Below are 17,544 nucleotides of genomic sequence, written 5' to 3' on the forward strand. Positions count from 1 at the left end.
CTCCAGTCATTGTAATGGGCAATTATTTGCAGAAAACGATGAATGTTTCTGAATGATATCGATGACAGAAGCCCCAGCAGTAATATATATGAATATCCTGAATATGTGGATGTTTGAATGAAGTTAGTACATTGAAAAAAGTGGGCAGGATAAAAATAATAAAGATTTGTTTCACAGAAGAACAGATATCGTGGGTAGCCTCGAGCATTCACAAGGTCAAGTAGGTGTAGAACAGACATAAATAAGAAAGAGTCGCAGTTTGTAATCTTTAATTCTGCCAAAGAAATGGGATGAACTGATTTACGTTCCTTTCACAGACGGTCACATGAAGTCTGTCTTCACCTCGGTCCGCACAGTAGAGACAGACAGCAGATATGCTGATAGAGGCACACAGATAGAGGAGGCCAAAATGTCCATCACATGGCAACATTGCGCTCAAATTGTGTGTGATCAAAACCCAGCAGGAATATGTCGGTGACCAGCCACTTACCTGGGTCAGAGTTCACTTCTGTTTCCAAAAGGCTGCTCAGATGAAAGTGTCCGATCAGCGTTTCCCTGCGCTGGAACAATGTCCACCGTGTGTTCTGGCCTCCTGAACACCAGACGTGATCCCCCTGCTGTGACCAGTTTCTTCCGCAGCTGTCCAGAATGAGCCCAACAGTGTCAGAGGAGTGTAATGATAGACCAGTGGACCGCTTTTGGAAGCCTGGAGCCTACGTTACCCAAAATGCAACTCAGCCACTGAGTGACATCACAGGGGTCAGCTTATCAGAAGACATGCAGCTGAAGCCACAGAAGGCTTCATACTGCTTTGTTCAGGAGACCTGTAAACACACATTAAGGTGTGAAATATGATGGAGTTAATCTTTATCAGGTTTGTTTGTCATGTTCATAGGATTTTTCTTATTTATTTATTTATTTATTTATTTTCAGTAATGTCGTCCCAGTCACAGACTGTGACACAGCGGATGATCATGGTGAGGAATGAAACACCTGCAGGACAAGTTTAGCATTTAATGAAGCGACACCCCTGCACGTGTTGTCATATTTCCGACTGGCCCCGAAAGCAGCATAGTCTGTACGGAGACAGCGAGCAGCGGCGGCTCCCGGCGGAGCAGTGCTGCGATTGGCCAGAGCCGAGAGGAGGGGGAGGGTTTTTCCTCACCCCCCCCCCCACCCTCCTCGCCTCCCCACTGGCAGCTCCTCTCCTCCTCTCCTCTCCTCCCATCCTAGAGGACAGAGCGATGCGGAGACAATAGGACACAGAGCCGGAGGAGGCTGCAGGATGCTCGGCGACACATCCACCGTCTCACGGCTGCACGGAGGCTTCGCACAGGACACCGAGAGCAGGCGTTTCTCCCGGATCACCTGGCCTTAGTATGCGCTCCGATCACCCCGTGTGTTCACCAGCAGCCCGGGCTGACAGGGCGGACTACACAGCCCCCATATGGGAACCAAGTGAAGGGTGAGTGCTGGAACAAACCCGCTTCCATCCATCCTCACCTGCACCCGGACCCGGACCCGGACCCGGACTAACCCTCCTCCCGTACACAGCAGCTGCTGTAATACCCGGGCTGTGTTACACTGTGTTCTCTGGTGTTCAGTGTATGAACCGATCAGGCCTGTTCTGTGCAGCAGCGTACACTGAAAACAATGCTGTGATTGGCCCTTAATTGTGTGTGTGTGTGTGTGCGTGCGTGCGCGCGCGCTTGCATAAAATGCAGCTTTTGAGCCATTTAGATTGTTTACAACATTTGTGTAGAATTTGTGTTATTGATGCCCCCCCCCTATCTGCAGCAGCTCTGTGTGTGTGTGTGTGTGTGTGTGCGTGCGAGCCTGTCACTTGCTCCTGAGCTCCATTGCACTAAGTGATGGTGATGGTGCTCAGAGTCGGTGCTGTCTGAGGACACACTGCAGGTGGGATCCGGCATGACGTGGCCCCACAGAGAGCCGAAGCCGGCGGATGTCTGGCGAATGACAACCGACCACCATGTTTACATCCCGGCTGCCTCCGCGCACACGCCGCTCGCTGGGCCAGCGTCCACTGATTTCTGTGTCTTCCTCAGCAGACTGAAGGGCTGCGTGCGCGCATTATGTTGCACTATTGTCCTCAGAACACTCGCTGCTAATGAAATCCTCAATCATTTTGAGGTTTCATGGGTGTCATTTGGGTGCCTGTTACAATAATCCTCTGTCGCTTCCACTGCTGAGGCCACAGTGGAAGGTCGGGTGTTTGCGTGTGCTAAGCCCGAGACGCAGCTGATCAAAGCGGGTTTAAGGCCCTCGATGGCGCCTAAACGCAGACACATCACACTGGCACACGTACAAAATCCACTTCAGGATGATGAGTCACAGATCACAATGTAGGTCACCTAGACGCTCCGGTGTCCAGCGGCCCTCGTCGGCAGGTGTCTCGCCGGTAACTCTGTCCTCATCGCATGAAAGTACAGCTTTGACAGGAAAACGGGAGACGACCTAATGAGGCTTCCAGACTGTTCGATGTCAATTCAGCCTCATCAGCTGGTGTTGATGAGCAAGGTTATGCTAAATCACATGTAAGTAGTCACACGGGTAAAAAGAGATGCACTGTATCCGTGTAATGAGTCCGAGAGCTAAATGTTTTTGGCTACCCTGCTGGAAACACAGCATAGACCAGCAACCAAAACCAGCACCGGAACACAACATATGCTGGTCTCGCTGGTGACCAGCGAGACCAGCATATGTTGTGTTTTGGTGCTGGCCTATGCCGCTTCCTCCAGCACTGTACAGCTCCCTCGACACCATTAATCTGGACGCGTTTTGAACGAGTTCCCTTTCACTTTGGAGCTTGACTGACTTTCTCTCTTAGAGATCAGTGCCACTCTCCTTTCTGTGCGCTAAATACGAGCTTGGCACGAAGACTGAGCGGCACATCAGCGAACCTGTTTGTGTCCAAAAGTAAAAACCCACCTGCCAATCGCACCAACGCTCACTGCTAACACGGCGGATGCGTTGTCTCCTCACGGGGAGATACTTGCTGTCGTCTCACACTATCTTGGCCACACTGGCGGCGTGTTGGAGCCTCTGCTGCTCTTTGCTGGAAAAAACCAGACCTCAAGAAACAAAGTTGAAAGGTGCTGGCAGATTTTTTATTTTGTATTTTTTTTACGTTTGGACAGAGCCATAGCCTTTTCCCTGTGCTCTCCGTCTTTGGGTTAGAGGACCGATGCTCGTTGAACGCTACTCTTGTAGTCACATGTGTGAATAGCCTACATTAGCTGGATTTAGAGATTCTGGTTTCCACGTGTAGTCATGTGCAGTCATCTTTAAGTTGGCTTTGATTGTATGTAGGTGAACGAGGCACGACACATTGGCCTAAAAGCAATCTCAGAGAGACCATGATTTAGCTCATTATTATCTCCTGCGAGGCAGTCTGTTCATAGATGTCATCCCCTAAACCCCGTCGCCATCCAGTCTTGATAACCAACTGGGGACTACAGCTGGAAACTAGCCGTAAAGGCCAAAGCTGCCCCTTTGACTGTAATTTATTAAAGGTGACTGTCCACGTCAAATGAATAAAGACATTCAAATGTCCCGAGTTGCTAATCGGCTTGTAAAAAATGAGGTAATGCTCCTTTTCCACACAGTTTTGTACGCGTAGATGAGTTAAATCGTTGTTATGGGAACCTGTGTGCTGTCAAACGCCTCGTTCCATGTTTTAACTCGAGTACGTTACAAAAAAAAAAAACTCCAGCTGAGATTTGCAACCTGGGGGCTGCTGTGACCGATGTGTTCTGACCCACACTGGAAACCCCCACATCGAAAAATGCTTGATTCCATATTTTTCATATGGCGACGCAACGTAGCATTTCAAAAATCATCGCCTGTTTGTAACACAGGACTCAAGTGACCGCCTGACGACACCATTACGACATCATCCAGAGTTGTTTTTTGTGTGGTTTTTTTTCCCTCAGACTGGACAGAGCTGCAGAAGATGTTTCTAAATTCCCTTTAAAGGCCAGCGTCACTGTGAGATTGTTGACTTTCTTCTTATTATTATCATATCTGGTTTTAGGCCCGTAGGATTCCTCGGGGTCAGAGGTCAGAGGTCAGGCATCGGAAGAGGAGGTCTGAATAATCATTTTTATGAAATCTGCCCCTCTGGGGATTTGAGCTGCTAATATGTCGGAAGGTGCTGTTGCAATATTGGCCATCATACTCTTTGTCTTTCTTCACACACACACACACACACACACACACACACACACACACACACACACACACACACACTTGCTGGCACTTTGCTACTCAACGGTCCTTGTCATTGTGTGCCGCTCTCCCTCGCTCTCTTCCCTCATTATTTTCTCTAGCGTACACCACTCCCTGTCAGTGCCTGCTCACACACACACACACACGCACACACACACACACACACACACTTTGACTATGTGTGTGTCCAGCAGTCGCTCTTTTGATCATTTTGATCAAGCAGACGGTCGAATGTGGCCATAAATCACAATTGCTGTACGTGCGTGCTGCTGACGCTCCTCACACGGTGGGGAATGTGTATGTTTCGCGTCAGAAAAACTGGAAGGTCACTGAAATGGACGACGGATGAAGACGGCGTCGCTCTAATTGCGCGGGGGGGGCGGCGTGGCTGCATCGGCGGGGGCGGACGAGGCTGTGACCGTCGTCTTGGCTCGCTGAAAGTGCTCTGCTGCTCGGCTCTGGTTGCATAAGCAGTCTGGGATTTAGTCGGCTGCGGCCCCTGGTCGAGTGCTGGACCTGGTGGCACAGAGCGTCTGTTGAGAGAGGAGGCAGGAAGAGGAGGAGGAGGAGGAGGAGGAGGAAGGCTGGATCTGTGGTCAGCTGAAGGGAGCGTGGCGTATTCTGTATTTCCAGTGTGATGCATCTTGGAAGCCTGTGGGAGTGTGCAGGTGCACAAGGATTGTCATGAAACCTTTGGATTAAAAAAAAAATGTTATCGGGGTTTGCAACTAGCGGTTGTTTGCCTCATCAAGTAATTTATTGGTGGATTTTTTTTTTTTATTTGGCCTATTAAATGTCGAAAAACTCGTCAGGGCTGGTATGCTGACCTGCAGGGGCTGGACCCAAACGCGGAAGACAGGTACACAGGTGAATCTGACCACACTGGCGCAAACGGACATCTAACATGTGAACAGGCGAGTGTTTGTGGGAAGGAGTGGGTTTGACATCTGCAGGGCTGCGAGGCGGGGGTGGGGGGGGGGAGTGGGAACAGGTGAGCGTGGGTGACGGTTAACTGCAGAGGACAAAGGAAGCGGCTCCAGGTGCGCGGATGGGTGGCGTGGTTAGACGATGCAGCGAGGCAGGACAGGCCGAGGGCACCTGGTGGATGAGGGGGGGGGAAACTGCGCTGAAGGGTTACGGGAGACGGACTGTGACAAATTGGTGACAAGTGCCCGTCATCATTTATCTTAGCACAAGTTACCGTCTTCGCGTTGCTTTCATCCAAAACAATCAACCATCTCATCAGCTCCAGTCGGCCCCAAGAAAGACTCTTCACTGCCCTTGATTTGGGTAATCTGCTGCATTCATTACCAATTATTTTGCTTGGACAACTAATTAATATCCTCCCCGAAGTGCAGGATGAGTCATCGGCATTTTTAACGAGTTTTCCAGGAAGTTATAGACAGCTGTTTTGACACTGTTGGCTGATACCAACATATAGTTTGATATGGAGGATGACACATGTCGGGGGGAAAAAACTTGAACAGCGATTTTGACTTTAGAGAGGAGCCCCAGACCAAGCTAACGGTCAGGCTACAACATCGACACAACATCATCTCGCATACTTGTTGTGGTGAACACGTTAGCAAAATGGGTGCTGCTAGTAGCGCTCTCCTACTGTTGATCTGATTGATTCTGTGATGTTAGCCCGTGACAGACAGACGGTTCATCCAGTCAGCTGCCAAGTGTATTTTTTCTTTTTTTCGCCTGCCCGTTTCTCTTGCTTGTAGTTTCTAGAAGCTCCTTACCCAGATGGTTCATCGTAAAAACACACTTGCCGGTTCAGGTTCCAAAACAGTGAGCTTGTTTCAACAAGTGGCACCTTTCGCATCACACATAGTCATCTGCCCAGTTGTTGATAAGAAATACTGTTGAGTGCAGCCTTAAGGCACCAGACAGGGGAAAGAGGATGTGAGAGATCTGGAGACAGATCAACAGCAAACAGCTGATCAGGTATCAAGACATCAGCCTGTATCGGCATACAACCGGAAGCTTGTGGAGCATATTTCAGAATTTCTCCTGCTTTTGGTTCTGATTCCAGACGGGCATCTAATGACCCAAGCGGTTCGCTCATTCAAGCTGTTATTTTTTTGTGAATGTGTGTGACTTTGACAGAAGGCAGCAGCATTCAGAAGTGGCGTTTATTTCACAAGCTTGTCATTTTTTTTTTTTTAATGAAAGGTGCAATATAAATCAAGTTTTATAATTCTTATAATTCTTACTCCTGAGCGCCAACTTTTTTTTACTAACACGGTAAGAAAAGAGGCTCCAGTGCATCGTTGCACTGTTACATCACATGTATACTATCCAATCAGATTTCAAGCACTGGTTGGGTGCTGTCCAATTGCTTCAGCAGCTGTTCCTGCGAGGGGTGTGATGCAGCTGTGTGTGCATTACAGCTATTGTGATGCAGCGTGCACACACACACACACACACACACACAGTGGGATACCAGACTTCCACTCGACACGGAGAGCCGACATTTGTCCTGACCTGATGACTCATTCTGCTATGACTCGGATCTGTTTTTATATAAATACAGACGCAGCTCTCTTTGTGGTAGACACACACACACACACACACACAGTATCAGGTGTGAATACTGTTATGTGTGATTGAGGTTGGCAGAGCTCATCCTGCCTGACAGACAACAGAAATGCTGCCGTCCATTCAAAACGCTGTTTATTTCGAATGTGAACTTTGGGTTTAAAACCGAACATTACTGTGAAATCACTCGGTCTACCTGTGAAATGATAAGACTCATTTCTAACATTTTGGAAACATGTTTTGAAAAAAAAACCATTTAAACAATGAAAACTAAAAACACACTGATTACATAACTAACCAGACAAAACACTGAGCAGGTCATATGATCACATCATCTGTTGGACCTGCCAACTTTACTGCCTCCATTAATCATAAGATATGTTTGTGTCTTCCCTTTGTTGTCTGGTCCAAATAATCCATCAATATTGTTTTTCACACTGATGACAAATATCAGCTCGGTGTCGGTCCCGTCTCATGTCGCGTTCCGGCACGTGTGTCCGTTTAAAGTGCCAGAGGAAATCCGCCTGTGTGTTCACTGCCATCGAATGAGACGGTGGAGACGGCAGACTGACTGATTGCAATCTTAATGTAGCCGAGCTCATCAGACTTAAAGTGGATTTAATTCACTGGCTTAATCCACTCAGTATCAACACTGCCTCCAGATGTATGTTTATTAATGATGACAGAACAATTACAGCGCATCAAACAGTAAAACAGTCTATAACAATATATGAATCACAGACAGAAATGTGCTTCACTTTGTAATATCTTGTAGCAAGGGGAAGGTTGTAACCGCTGAATGTGAGACGACTGATGTTAAAGTCTTTAAATGACGTTTATGACAGTGCATACACACACACACACCCACACACACACACACACACACACGGGCCGATAACAGACGAGTCACAGGTAGACAGAGACAGTGGGCGGGACATGAATCGATGGGAGGAAATGTAAAGCAAAACAAGACACATGTGAACGATAGCTACCCACATTCTTATCCGGGCGACTGGGCTGCCTCAGTGACAGCAGCACGGACTGATGTGAGGCGTCACACTGAGCCGAGGCATCGTGGTTCCCATGACAACAAGCTGCCGTGTAAAAATACCACACCTTAAAGTGATACATGAAGTCCAACAATATATTCAGGGGTATTATCTTGGGATCCTCTGCAGAACACACACACACACACACACACACACACACACACACATGGTGCTGCATGTGTCCTGCAGTGCTACAGTAAGCACTTCTGACCCTTGACAGAAACAAATGTCCCTCTCTGTTTACAACCCCCTGTCCTCCCTCTTGCGTGTGTATATGTGTGTGTGTGTGTGTTGATCACACGTGTGTGTGAGAGCTTCTTTTCAAGGCAGAGAGCGAGCTGCAGCGCATCGTCTCTGTGCCGCCATTTATCACCCAGACTGACTCATCCCTCCTCACCTGCTGCCGTCAGCCGCTCTTTCTGTCCGCTTGACACAAAAGAGGCGACACTCCCACAGAGGAACACAGCGGCCTGCGAGGGGATGACGACGTGCTTCATCCAGCCTGCCAGTGTGTGTGTGTGTGTGTGTGTGTTTGTGTGTGTGTGCCTACTTAGTCACAAAGCTGGTGACTGAACACGACAATCACATTTTTTTTTTTTCTGCATCCTGAAACTATATTTAACTCTTTGAAGGATTTGGGGAGAACATCATGTAAATGTCATCTGGAGGTATGTTGTGTTGACGATAAATGTGGCATCAGGCCGAGTGTTGCTGGATGTTCTGTGAGCAACTGCAGGAAGGAAGATTCACAACGTCTCCTCTGGGACGGAGAGAGGCAGCTTCAAGCTCTTCAGGTTATGTAACTGTGTGTGTGTGTGTGTTGTGTGTGTGTGAGTGTGTGTCTGTGTAAACTCCTATATTTCTTCTACGTGTGCCTGGATCTATAGCGGCTCAGGTCTTGGCAGTTGCTGCTCAGGGAGAAAAAAAAAGAAAGAAAGCAATCACTAAGAATAATCACACTGCAGCAGGGAATGGATTTGCTCGAAAGGACTGCTATTTGCTGTGTGTGTGTGTGTGTGTGACTCAGCGCACAGCTCAGCTCTGGCATCCCCCTTGGCGAGTAGCATTTAGAATTACTTAAGCCTTCACTGCAGATAATTAGCATTTTCAGTAACTATCATACTGCAGATCAGAACAGGCTGTGAGCTGCAACATCCACGGCTTGTTGTTGACCTTGAAAAACCACAGAAATATCACAAACATGGTATGAGGGTACATCTCCATGCTGCGCGCCGCGTCCCATATGTGTCCTCCATGTGTCCATACCCCCACAGACAACTCTGGATGATAGTGAATGTGTCTACTACAAATATGTTACGTGTAACTTTGCACCTATTTTTAAACTTGACATTTCTTTAGTTTCAGTTTTCACTTGTATGTGGTGGCAGCTCAGCTGTACTCCTGCTCTGGTTAGGGTTTAGGCACAAACACCACCTGATGGGTTGAGTAAAACACGTTTGGTTACCGCTAACACAGCTGGAAATCGTCCCATTCACGCTCGCAAATGCCTTGACCCGGCCTCGCAGCATTCCCTCCACTGTCACCTTCGCTTGCCACCTGATTTAACAGTAGAATGTGTGAACGTGATGTGACACACGCGGCAGAAGTGTCATACAGCATGTAGCCTCATCATAACACGCAGAAAATTTGAACATGTCAGTGGATTGAATTGAATTGAATTACAGTAATGTTAATTGCCAATATTTTAACCTATAAGGACAAACACTGTCATTTTGTCAAACACGCATATTCTGTATTTCATTTTATATCATCTCAATATAAGGCATTCATTTCAGTTGATTAATTACATAAAAATAATGCATTTAAAACAATTGTGCAGATGCTGACAGCAGCTTTGTAATCATGAGTCTACCTATAAATCAGCCTTTATTATTACACCAGAAGCCAAGCCTGGTGGATGTCATGTAGTCCCAGGTTATTTAAGCTAACGCACAAAATTAATTTGTTTAAAATGATAGAACATTGTCAGGAAAGATCGTGAATATTCAAAAACTCACTGAAGCTGTGCTTCAAAAAAAAAACAACAACTAATGCCTCATTTTTCTGTTCAGAATGTCCTTTTATTCATTGATTCACTCATCTGCCAACATTTGCTTTGAAAATGCTTACATATTGGTATGTGTGATAAATTTTGAATAATTGATCACAAAGCTTGTTATTAATTAGATTCATCTTTAATCACTTGAACTGTTCTCATGCGTGACTGTCAAAATGTGAACTGTTGGAATGCTGACACTTGATAAACGTGGGATCTGTTTCACAGGTTACACATGGAGTTTTTTGTTCTTAATTGTCGTTATTCTTTCATTAGTATGTCACATTTTTATTTACCTTTTGCTATTTGTAACCTTTGTGATGAATAACGCGGCTGCTGATAAGAACAATGATGACAGTTCTTTTAGAATTCTATTGTGTCGTCATAAAATGATTTTTTCTGTTTATTGTAATGTTATTTGTCGAAATAGGTTTATAGCAAACGAATGACAATCCGCCTTAATAGTTGGACAGCTGAACACTGACAACAGAGGGGATACATCGGCTCTGTAGCTCACATTGTATCGCTCTGTCTGCGTTCAAAACCAAGGGGCTGTTAAAAACTGATCGGCTGGTTAAGATCAAGAATTCGCTCAATTGAACTGCGTCTCCTCTGCTGTCTCTGCACACTGACACCAGGTGTTAGCTGCTGCTGCTGCTCTTGTCCTGCCTGAGCATCCACTCCCCGGTTTTCTGCCTGTTCCATCCACCCGAAGCGCTGCCCACAATGAGTTCCTCTCCGCTAGTGTCTCGAGCCAACATGGACATCCTGGACGAGCTGCAGCTGATCGCAGCCCAGAACCTGGAGAGGCTGGAGGTCAACAAGTACTACGAGGTGATCAGGGAGCTGGGCAAGGGCACCTACGGCAAGGTGGACCTGGTCATCCACAAGATCAGAGGTAAAGGGGAAACACTCGCACGCATGCATATTTAAAACAGCAAGAGCCTGCTGCTGTAAGTAAGCCAAAAGGTCTCTGGGAACATAAAAGTCTCTAAGGTGCTTTTCCTTTCTATTTTGCCCTGAAAGGAACAAAAATGGCTCTGAAGTTCCTGAAGAAGAAGACAACCAAGCTGAAGTCTTTCCTGCGGGAGTACAGCATCTCGCTCTACCTGTCTCCCTGCCCCTTTATTATCAACATGTTTGGCATTGCCTTCGAGACGGATGAGTACTATGTATTCGCGCAGGAGTACGCTCTGGCGGGAGACCTCTTCGATATCATTCCTCCACAGGTGCTCCATCTCATCTCGTAAGAGAAAAAAATCTTAAGTGTGGGCAAGATCAGTGAGGAACGAGGTCATCCAACGCTGACGCTTTGAGTTAGTTGTTTGTTGAGTCTCACAACCTTGGATTGAAACTCGACAATTAAGAACAGTGGCTCCAACTGAGCCGTCAACCCAAAGCATCAGCACTTGGTGACCTGGGAGTGACATTACATTCGTCTAGAACCACTAACTGCACTTTTAACACATAGCACTAGTGCTGCTTTGCAACAAAAACTGCCAACACACTGATGCGTTTGTGTTTACATCCCTCTTGTCTGTTCCTTCAGGTTGGTCTTCCTGAGGCAGTGGCAAAGCGCTGTGTTCACCAGGTGGCCATCGCGCTGGACTACCTGCACTGCAAGAAGCTGGTCCACAGAGACATCAAGCCCGAGAACATCCTCATTTTTGACCGAGAGTGCCGCAAGGTCAAGCTGTCCGACTTTGGCATGACACGCCGCGCTGGCTCGCCGGTGAAAAGAGTGAGTAGCATTTTTCCCACGGCCGCTAATGCTGTCTTTTTCTGACCACGGCGCTGACCTGTGAAGTTTCCTCCCCCCCCCCCCGCAGGTGAGCGGCACCATCCCCTACACAGCGCCGGAGCTCTGCGACGTGTCCCGCCACGAGGGTTTCTGCGTGGACTACAGCACCGACGTCTGGGCCTTCGGTGTGCTGCTGTTCTGTATGCTTACCGGCAACTTCCCCTGGGAAAAGGCGCTGCCCTCCGACTCCTTCTACCAGGAGTTCATCCGCTGGCAGAGGAGACGGACGAACACGGTGCCATCCCAGTGGAGGCGCTTCACCGAGCAGGCCCTCCGCATGTTCCGTCGGCTGCTCTCCGTGGAGCAGGACCGCCGCTGCTCCGTCAAGGAGGTCTTCGGGTACTTCAGCCACTCCTGGATGCTGGACGCAGAGAACAACAACAATGGCAACGGGAACAGCAACGGCGGCGGCGGCGGTGGGGGAGAGAGGGTTGGCAACGGTGGGGGAGGAGGAGGAGGAGGAGGCGGCGGGGGGCGAGGAGAGGTGGAGGGCACCATCTCATCGTCCTCGTCGGGAGAGGAAGACGAGGAGCTCCTCGTGGAGAGGATGAAGCAGCAGACTTTATCTCCCCTCTCCCCGCTCTCCCCGCTCTCCCCCCTCTCTCCCCTGTCTCCGGCGGCTGTAGAGAGGGGAAGCGGCGGGGCGGCTAAGGGCGGGATGATGGAACAAGGTGGCGGCCACCATTTCGTATCCGTCTCCACCAACAGCTCAGTGTCGTCCACCAACAGCTACGACCGAATGCCGCGAGAGAACAGTTCGCCTGGCGGTCGCATGCTCGTGGCCACGCCCATCGAAATCTGCGTCTGAGCGCGTCGGACGTTAAAAGCTGTCACCGACCCACCAGGACAACACTTTTATACCTCTCATCCAACCACGTAGATGTGCATGCATGGAAAAAAAAGAAACAAGCGGAAAGTGAATATTAACACGTTCTTTTTTAAACATCTTGAGGAGGAAGAGCACACAAGGAAGTCTTGGACAGTATTCACTCAAAGAGGAAAGACTCCAGCAGAAGCCTCGTATACACTCTGACTTTGATGGCGCGTTTGGTTGAAGCCCGGAGGAAAAATTAAGAATCGCTTCCATTCGAGATTCCGTCACTAAAACCATCTGAGAACGAAGACCAAAACGTATTTCTTAAAGCAATACTTCCAGCAAAAACGGCAAACAGAGGCACGGAGGGCGGAGAGTGCTGTGTGAGCTCTGCGGGACGTGAGCGGTCGTCATTTGTAACGAAGCCAAGGGGACAAAGCACCTGGATTTTTTTTGAAGAGGACTGAAACAAGAGTTCACTGGAAACCTTTGAGGAGGAGAAAAGGAGCGAGCGGTGGCTTTAATGTTTTCCGTGTAACACAAACGTGAACGTGTGAGTGTGTCTGTTTGTGTGTGTCGCCGCGTATGAATCCTAAAGAGGCGGATTTATTTTGCTTTGAGAATGTTATTTATTTGAATCTAAAAATACTACACACTCTATTTTTTCTATTGTTTTTTTTTTTTCTTTTTTCTTTTGTAAAGCAGCTTTCTTCGTTTTCTGTTCAACTTCCCATCGTAATTTCATGTTCTGCCATAGTTGCGTCAAGTCCACTTCTCCGTGGCTGCAGTACATACTGGTATGAACTGCTGTGTATTATGTACGTGGGTTACCAGACAGAATATTTCCATGAAGTCAGACTAGACCGAGAGAAGGCTCACGATGTCTCTGTTCTTCGTGTCAAACATATCTACTTCACCACTGAAAGACTATTTTCTACTCACTCTCAAGATTCTGTTTGTATAGCTTTAGTTTTCTTTGAGGCTTTTTTTTTCCCCCCGAAAGATTCTGTTTGTATCGCTGTTTTCTTTGAAACGTTTAGCAAAATGTATCGTCTGAAAATAATAATGATCAATTAGCATTTGCAATTCAATCTGACGGGGGGGGGGGGAGATACAAAAAAAAAAAAAAAAAAACAGAAGAGGTTGAAGAGTCACCTTTTGTAAATGCATGATGAGTAGCTCAAACTTACCTTTACGAGAAATTTGAACCGGCTTTACAAAAACTTTTGGGAAAAAAAAAAAAAAAAAAAGATAAAGAAGACTGTTGTGACGTGAAATTTTTGGCCGTAGCACAATTTCTTGCATTATGTCCCAGAGTGAATATTGCCGTCATGGTATCCTGAGACATCCTAGGGCTAAAAAAAACAAAACAAAAAAAAAAACAAAACAAAACAGCAATTTGTTTCTATTCAGTGTGTTGTATTTGTATTGGTATTAATGTTGTGTACATCCTATCACCTTCAAGATCAGAAAAAAAAAGCAAAGCATGAGGATGTAGAGCAAGAGGCTTGAATTTAAAACCGCAGGTAGGGACTTAAAACGATGTAATTTTTAGAAGAAGTTTTTTTGCTTCTGAATTGCCACTTTTAGTGAAGTAGTGTGGCGTAGATGTTTTTTTGTTTTGTTTTGTTTTGTTTTTTTGTTTTTTTTACCAAGTTTAAAATTAACAGCAAAAAAGTAATCAGTTTCTCTCTTTGACTCATCACGAATATTACCGGAATAATTTGAAGACAAATAAAAAAAAAAGACAAAAAAAAAAAAAAAAAGCATTGGATCTTCATAGGAATGGCCGTTTTGTGTGTCGCTTTCCAGACATAAATCTGCATGAACTTGTATGTGCTAAAGCTCTGTTGTGAATAACCTGCTCTGTTTCTCCTGTCACAAGCTGTAGTACTCCGTAGACGCAGTATAGCTGCAAACAACGCGTTTCTTTATCCGGTGAGAGTCGCGGGCCTCGGCTGGGATGTGCCTGACTGGGGATCAGCTCGACTCGGTTCGGCCCGCGCTCATCAAAGCTGCGCCCATGTCAGCGAGCGAGTATGCAAATTACTACATCTTGTGACAATCTCTGACCTCATCGGCAGCCTTCTGACTCAGTACAAAGGACGGGCCTGATACAGACACTGTAGCCGTGCTGTTTGCTGCAGCCGCTTGCTCTCCATCAGCCAGCTGCAGGCAAGCATGTGCTGGCTCTGCAGCGTATAGCGTGTGAGCTCCGGCACAACTGAGTTCACATGACTGTACGAACAAGGGATTACATTCGGCCTGTACATTACCTCCTCGCGTCGTTCTTTCTCCTCAGTAGTCCCCCTTAAACCTTCTCCCGAGCACTTCGCAGATGTATCTACAGTGCACCAAACGTCCATACTAACAACAAACTATTCAGTCTGATTGGAAGTCAAGTGATACGTTTTGGGAATCTGGCGGTGGCGGAGCCAGGGTGCTGCCAGCGACGGCCTCTTCTATGTCATTTGCTCATCATATATTGAACGGAACCCACGTAGCTGAATCCCAAAATACATTACAAAGTGGTCGCGCTGTTCGTTAGCATCAAACTAACGTTTGTTGTTCAGGTCCTGCCACCGCAGGCGTTTATGTTAAAGGCAGAAAAAACAGTTTTACCTTTTTCTGCGAGCGTTTTAGCCTCAAAGCGTCAAATCCAAAACGCTTCTTGACATTCAGGATTTGCTGTCATGATCATGTGTTGAACACAGCCGACTGGTTTCCTCCATTTTGCATTTTTCCATATTTGACAGCAACAACGGTGCAGTTTGGCTCCAGGCGCCTTTAGAACTTTAACACAAAGAAGGAATATTGCATGTTATGCCACGTTTGAACTTAGAATCAAAAGCTCCAGAGGCCAGATTGACGCCTGCATCACTCATTTCTTCCCTTATGGGACCTCTCCTGCTAACAGCTAAGCTAGTTAGCCAACTTTTTTTGTACGTTGTGCAGGAGTTTTATTAAAATTGAAACCCAGTGAGGTTTTCATGTTAACAGACACATTATGTTGGCACACTGCTCTATTTCTTGGTATGTTACCGCCGCCGACTGTCAGCAGAATAGTACTCCGTCTCCCCGGATGTAGACCGTGGGTTTGAAGCCTAGCATTAGCCGAATATGTCAGCCGGCATTCATCTGCCTCCTCTCACTGCCTGTGGGTTAGCGTTTTCAAAGTGTTCCGTCTCTGCAGGAAGTAACAACAACCTCCTACACGCCGAAAATAGCGAGTTACTCTAATGCTCTCCTGGTCGCTATTAGTACCAACCCAAACAAGCTAGCAGCTCTTCGCTTTTCTTTTGATGGGATTTAGATACTTTGCTGCCAGAGCTCACCTTCCCACTGATAAATCAAGTCGCTAGTTTGATGTGATTTTGTAGGGGCACCATGGCTAGACATGTGCAAGAGATTAAAAGAAATACAAACAAGTCAGAGCACTTTGTCCCAATAATAATGATAATAATAATAATAATTGGTGCAGTCCAACCTTTCTCCACTGCTGACACAGGTCTGACTTTTGGAACTAGGCAGAACTGTATACACAAATTAAAGATGCTTAAACACTCCAACACATTTCAGTATGACAAAACACACAATGAAAGCTTCCTTCCTTTCCCTTAAGTTGCAGACCGGAGTCCCCCGTCTCTGGCACAAACGTGGAGTTGTTAAGAATGTCACAGCTCCACAGGGTCATTTTGAGTTTGGAAACAAATGTCTTCCAGAGAAGAAGTGTTCTGAGTGTGTTCTGGGTTCTTTACGCTCATAATTCTTCTTTGAAACGAGGAAATTCATCATCATTTCGGCCCACAGGACTATTCGGTGGTCATTTTCAAGACTTAGACACATTATTCTTATTAACAAACATTCTCTAACTTCCACTTCCTTGTTTACAACAGTCCATTCATTATGATCTCTCTGTAATGGCAGACCGTTGCCTTAGTGAATAAAATGTGAATAAAAACAGTGATACAAAATCTGTGACTAATCTGTGGCAGCGTGCAGTGCAGAACAAACTGAGTAGGGTACAAACTTCTGTGACAAAGTGTGTAGTTGCTGCAGCCACTGGTATAAGCACGCTGGCTCCGCCACTAAAATCTGTGTGAGATGGTAACAGCGGGTGCACCGCAGATTCATCCGATTCAGAGAGTTCTCAGACACAATGGCCGAGACGTTAAAACAATGTTGACCGATACTAAAGAAACAATTTCATGTTCAGTTTAATCCTGGCACAATTCCATCCAAGTTGATTTGTGCAACAATAAGACAATAGAATGTTACAGTGGGTGTTTTGGTGTTTTTTTTAGGATGAAACACAAGTTGTTACGGGATACGTCACCTCCCCTTCTCTTCCTTCCAGCGTCTGAATCAGCGGCTGCTGCCTCCTCACATCATCCATGATGTAATGTGTTGTGATGGGAGTTCCAGTGTCTCCACCGTCCAGTGACATATTTCACAGCATTATGATTTTGGTGGAGTTTTAGTGAGTAGATGACCACAGCACTAGAACTCGTGTCCGGTTCTGTCTTTGCAATACAACTGTCTTCCTGTACGCTGAGATTTACTCAATAAAATGAGAATTCTTGTTGGAGTCATCTTTGGTACTGGGAATTTTTTTTTTTTTGTCTCCCACCCAGGAGTCAGACAGGTAGAGCTGATTCATTTTGTGTATGTGCAATACAATATAGTGCAGTACAGTACAGTGTGTAAGATATGGAATATGATGAAGCTTTAGGATTAGCATAAAATCATTTAGAAAATAAGAACCCAGTTATTTAAAAAAATATATATAATTTTTTTTGTATTTTTAAAATATATATATGTTTCCTGTTACTATTCAAACAAAACAGCTAAGGGCTAGCTCGATAGTTAGCATGCTAACTTAGTGAGATATCTCTGCAAAGCAACATGAAATGAAATGAAATCATGTTAACTGTCATGTATTGATATTCTGTTGGTTCATTTTTAGCTCACCGATTGTTTTAAACTGCAGTTCTTAAATCTTTCATTCCAACACTGAGACCGACTGGAG

General features: G+C 46.3%; 1 protein-coding gene across 1 annotated transcript; it reads left to right on the forward strand.

The window, feature by feature from the left end:
• Positions 1-1,187: 1,187 nt before the first annotated feature.
• bsk146 (brain specific kinase 146) lies at positions 1,188-17,109 on the forward strand. The gene is made up of 5 exons (XM_037082545.1): positions 1,188-1,465; positions 10,539-10,798; positions 10,927-11,129; positions 11,450-11,641; positions 11,730-17,109. Exons 2-5 carry the CDS (start codon positions 10,627-10,629, stop codon positions 12,507-12,509), a joined length of 1,347 nt encoding a protein of 448 aa, XP_036938440.1. The 5' UTR covers positions 1,188-1,465; positions 10,539-10,626; the 3' UTR covers positions 12,510-17,109.
• Positions 17,110-17,544: the final 435 nt, after the last annotated feature.

The sequence above is a fragment of the Acanthopagrus latus genome, chromosome 20 (genome assembly GCF_904848185.1).
Source record: "Acanthopagrus latus isolate v.2019 chromosome 20, fAcaLat1.1, whole genome shotgun sequence".
Taxonomy (NCBI): Eukaryota; Metazoa; Chordata; class Actinopteri; order Spariformes; family Sparidae; genus Acanthopagrus; species Acanthopagrus latus.

Coding starts and splice junctions, on each gene's coding strand:
- bsk146 (XM_037082545.1), top strand. CDS start 10,627: ATGAGTTCCTCTCCGCTAGTGTCTCGAGCCAACATGGACATCCTGGAC. Junction 10,799..10,926: donor GGTCATCCACAAGATCAGAG/GTAAAGGGGAAA, acceptor TTGCCCTGAAAG/GAACAAAAATGGCTCTGAAG. Junction 11,642..11,729: donor CTGGCTCGCCGGTGAAAAGA/GTGAGTAGCATT, acceptor CCCCCCCCGCAG/GTGAGCGGCACCATCCCCTA.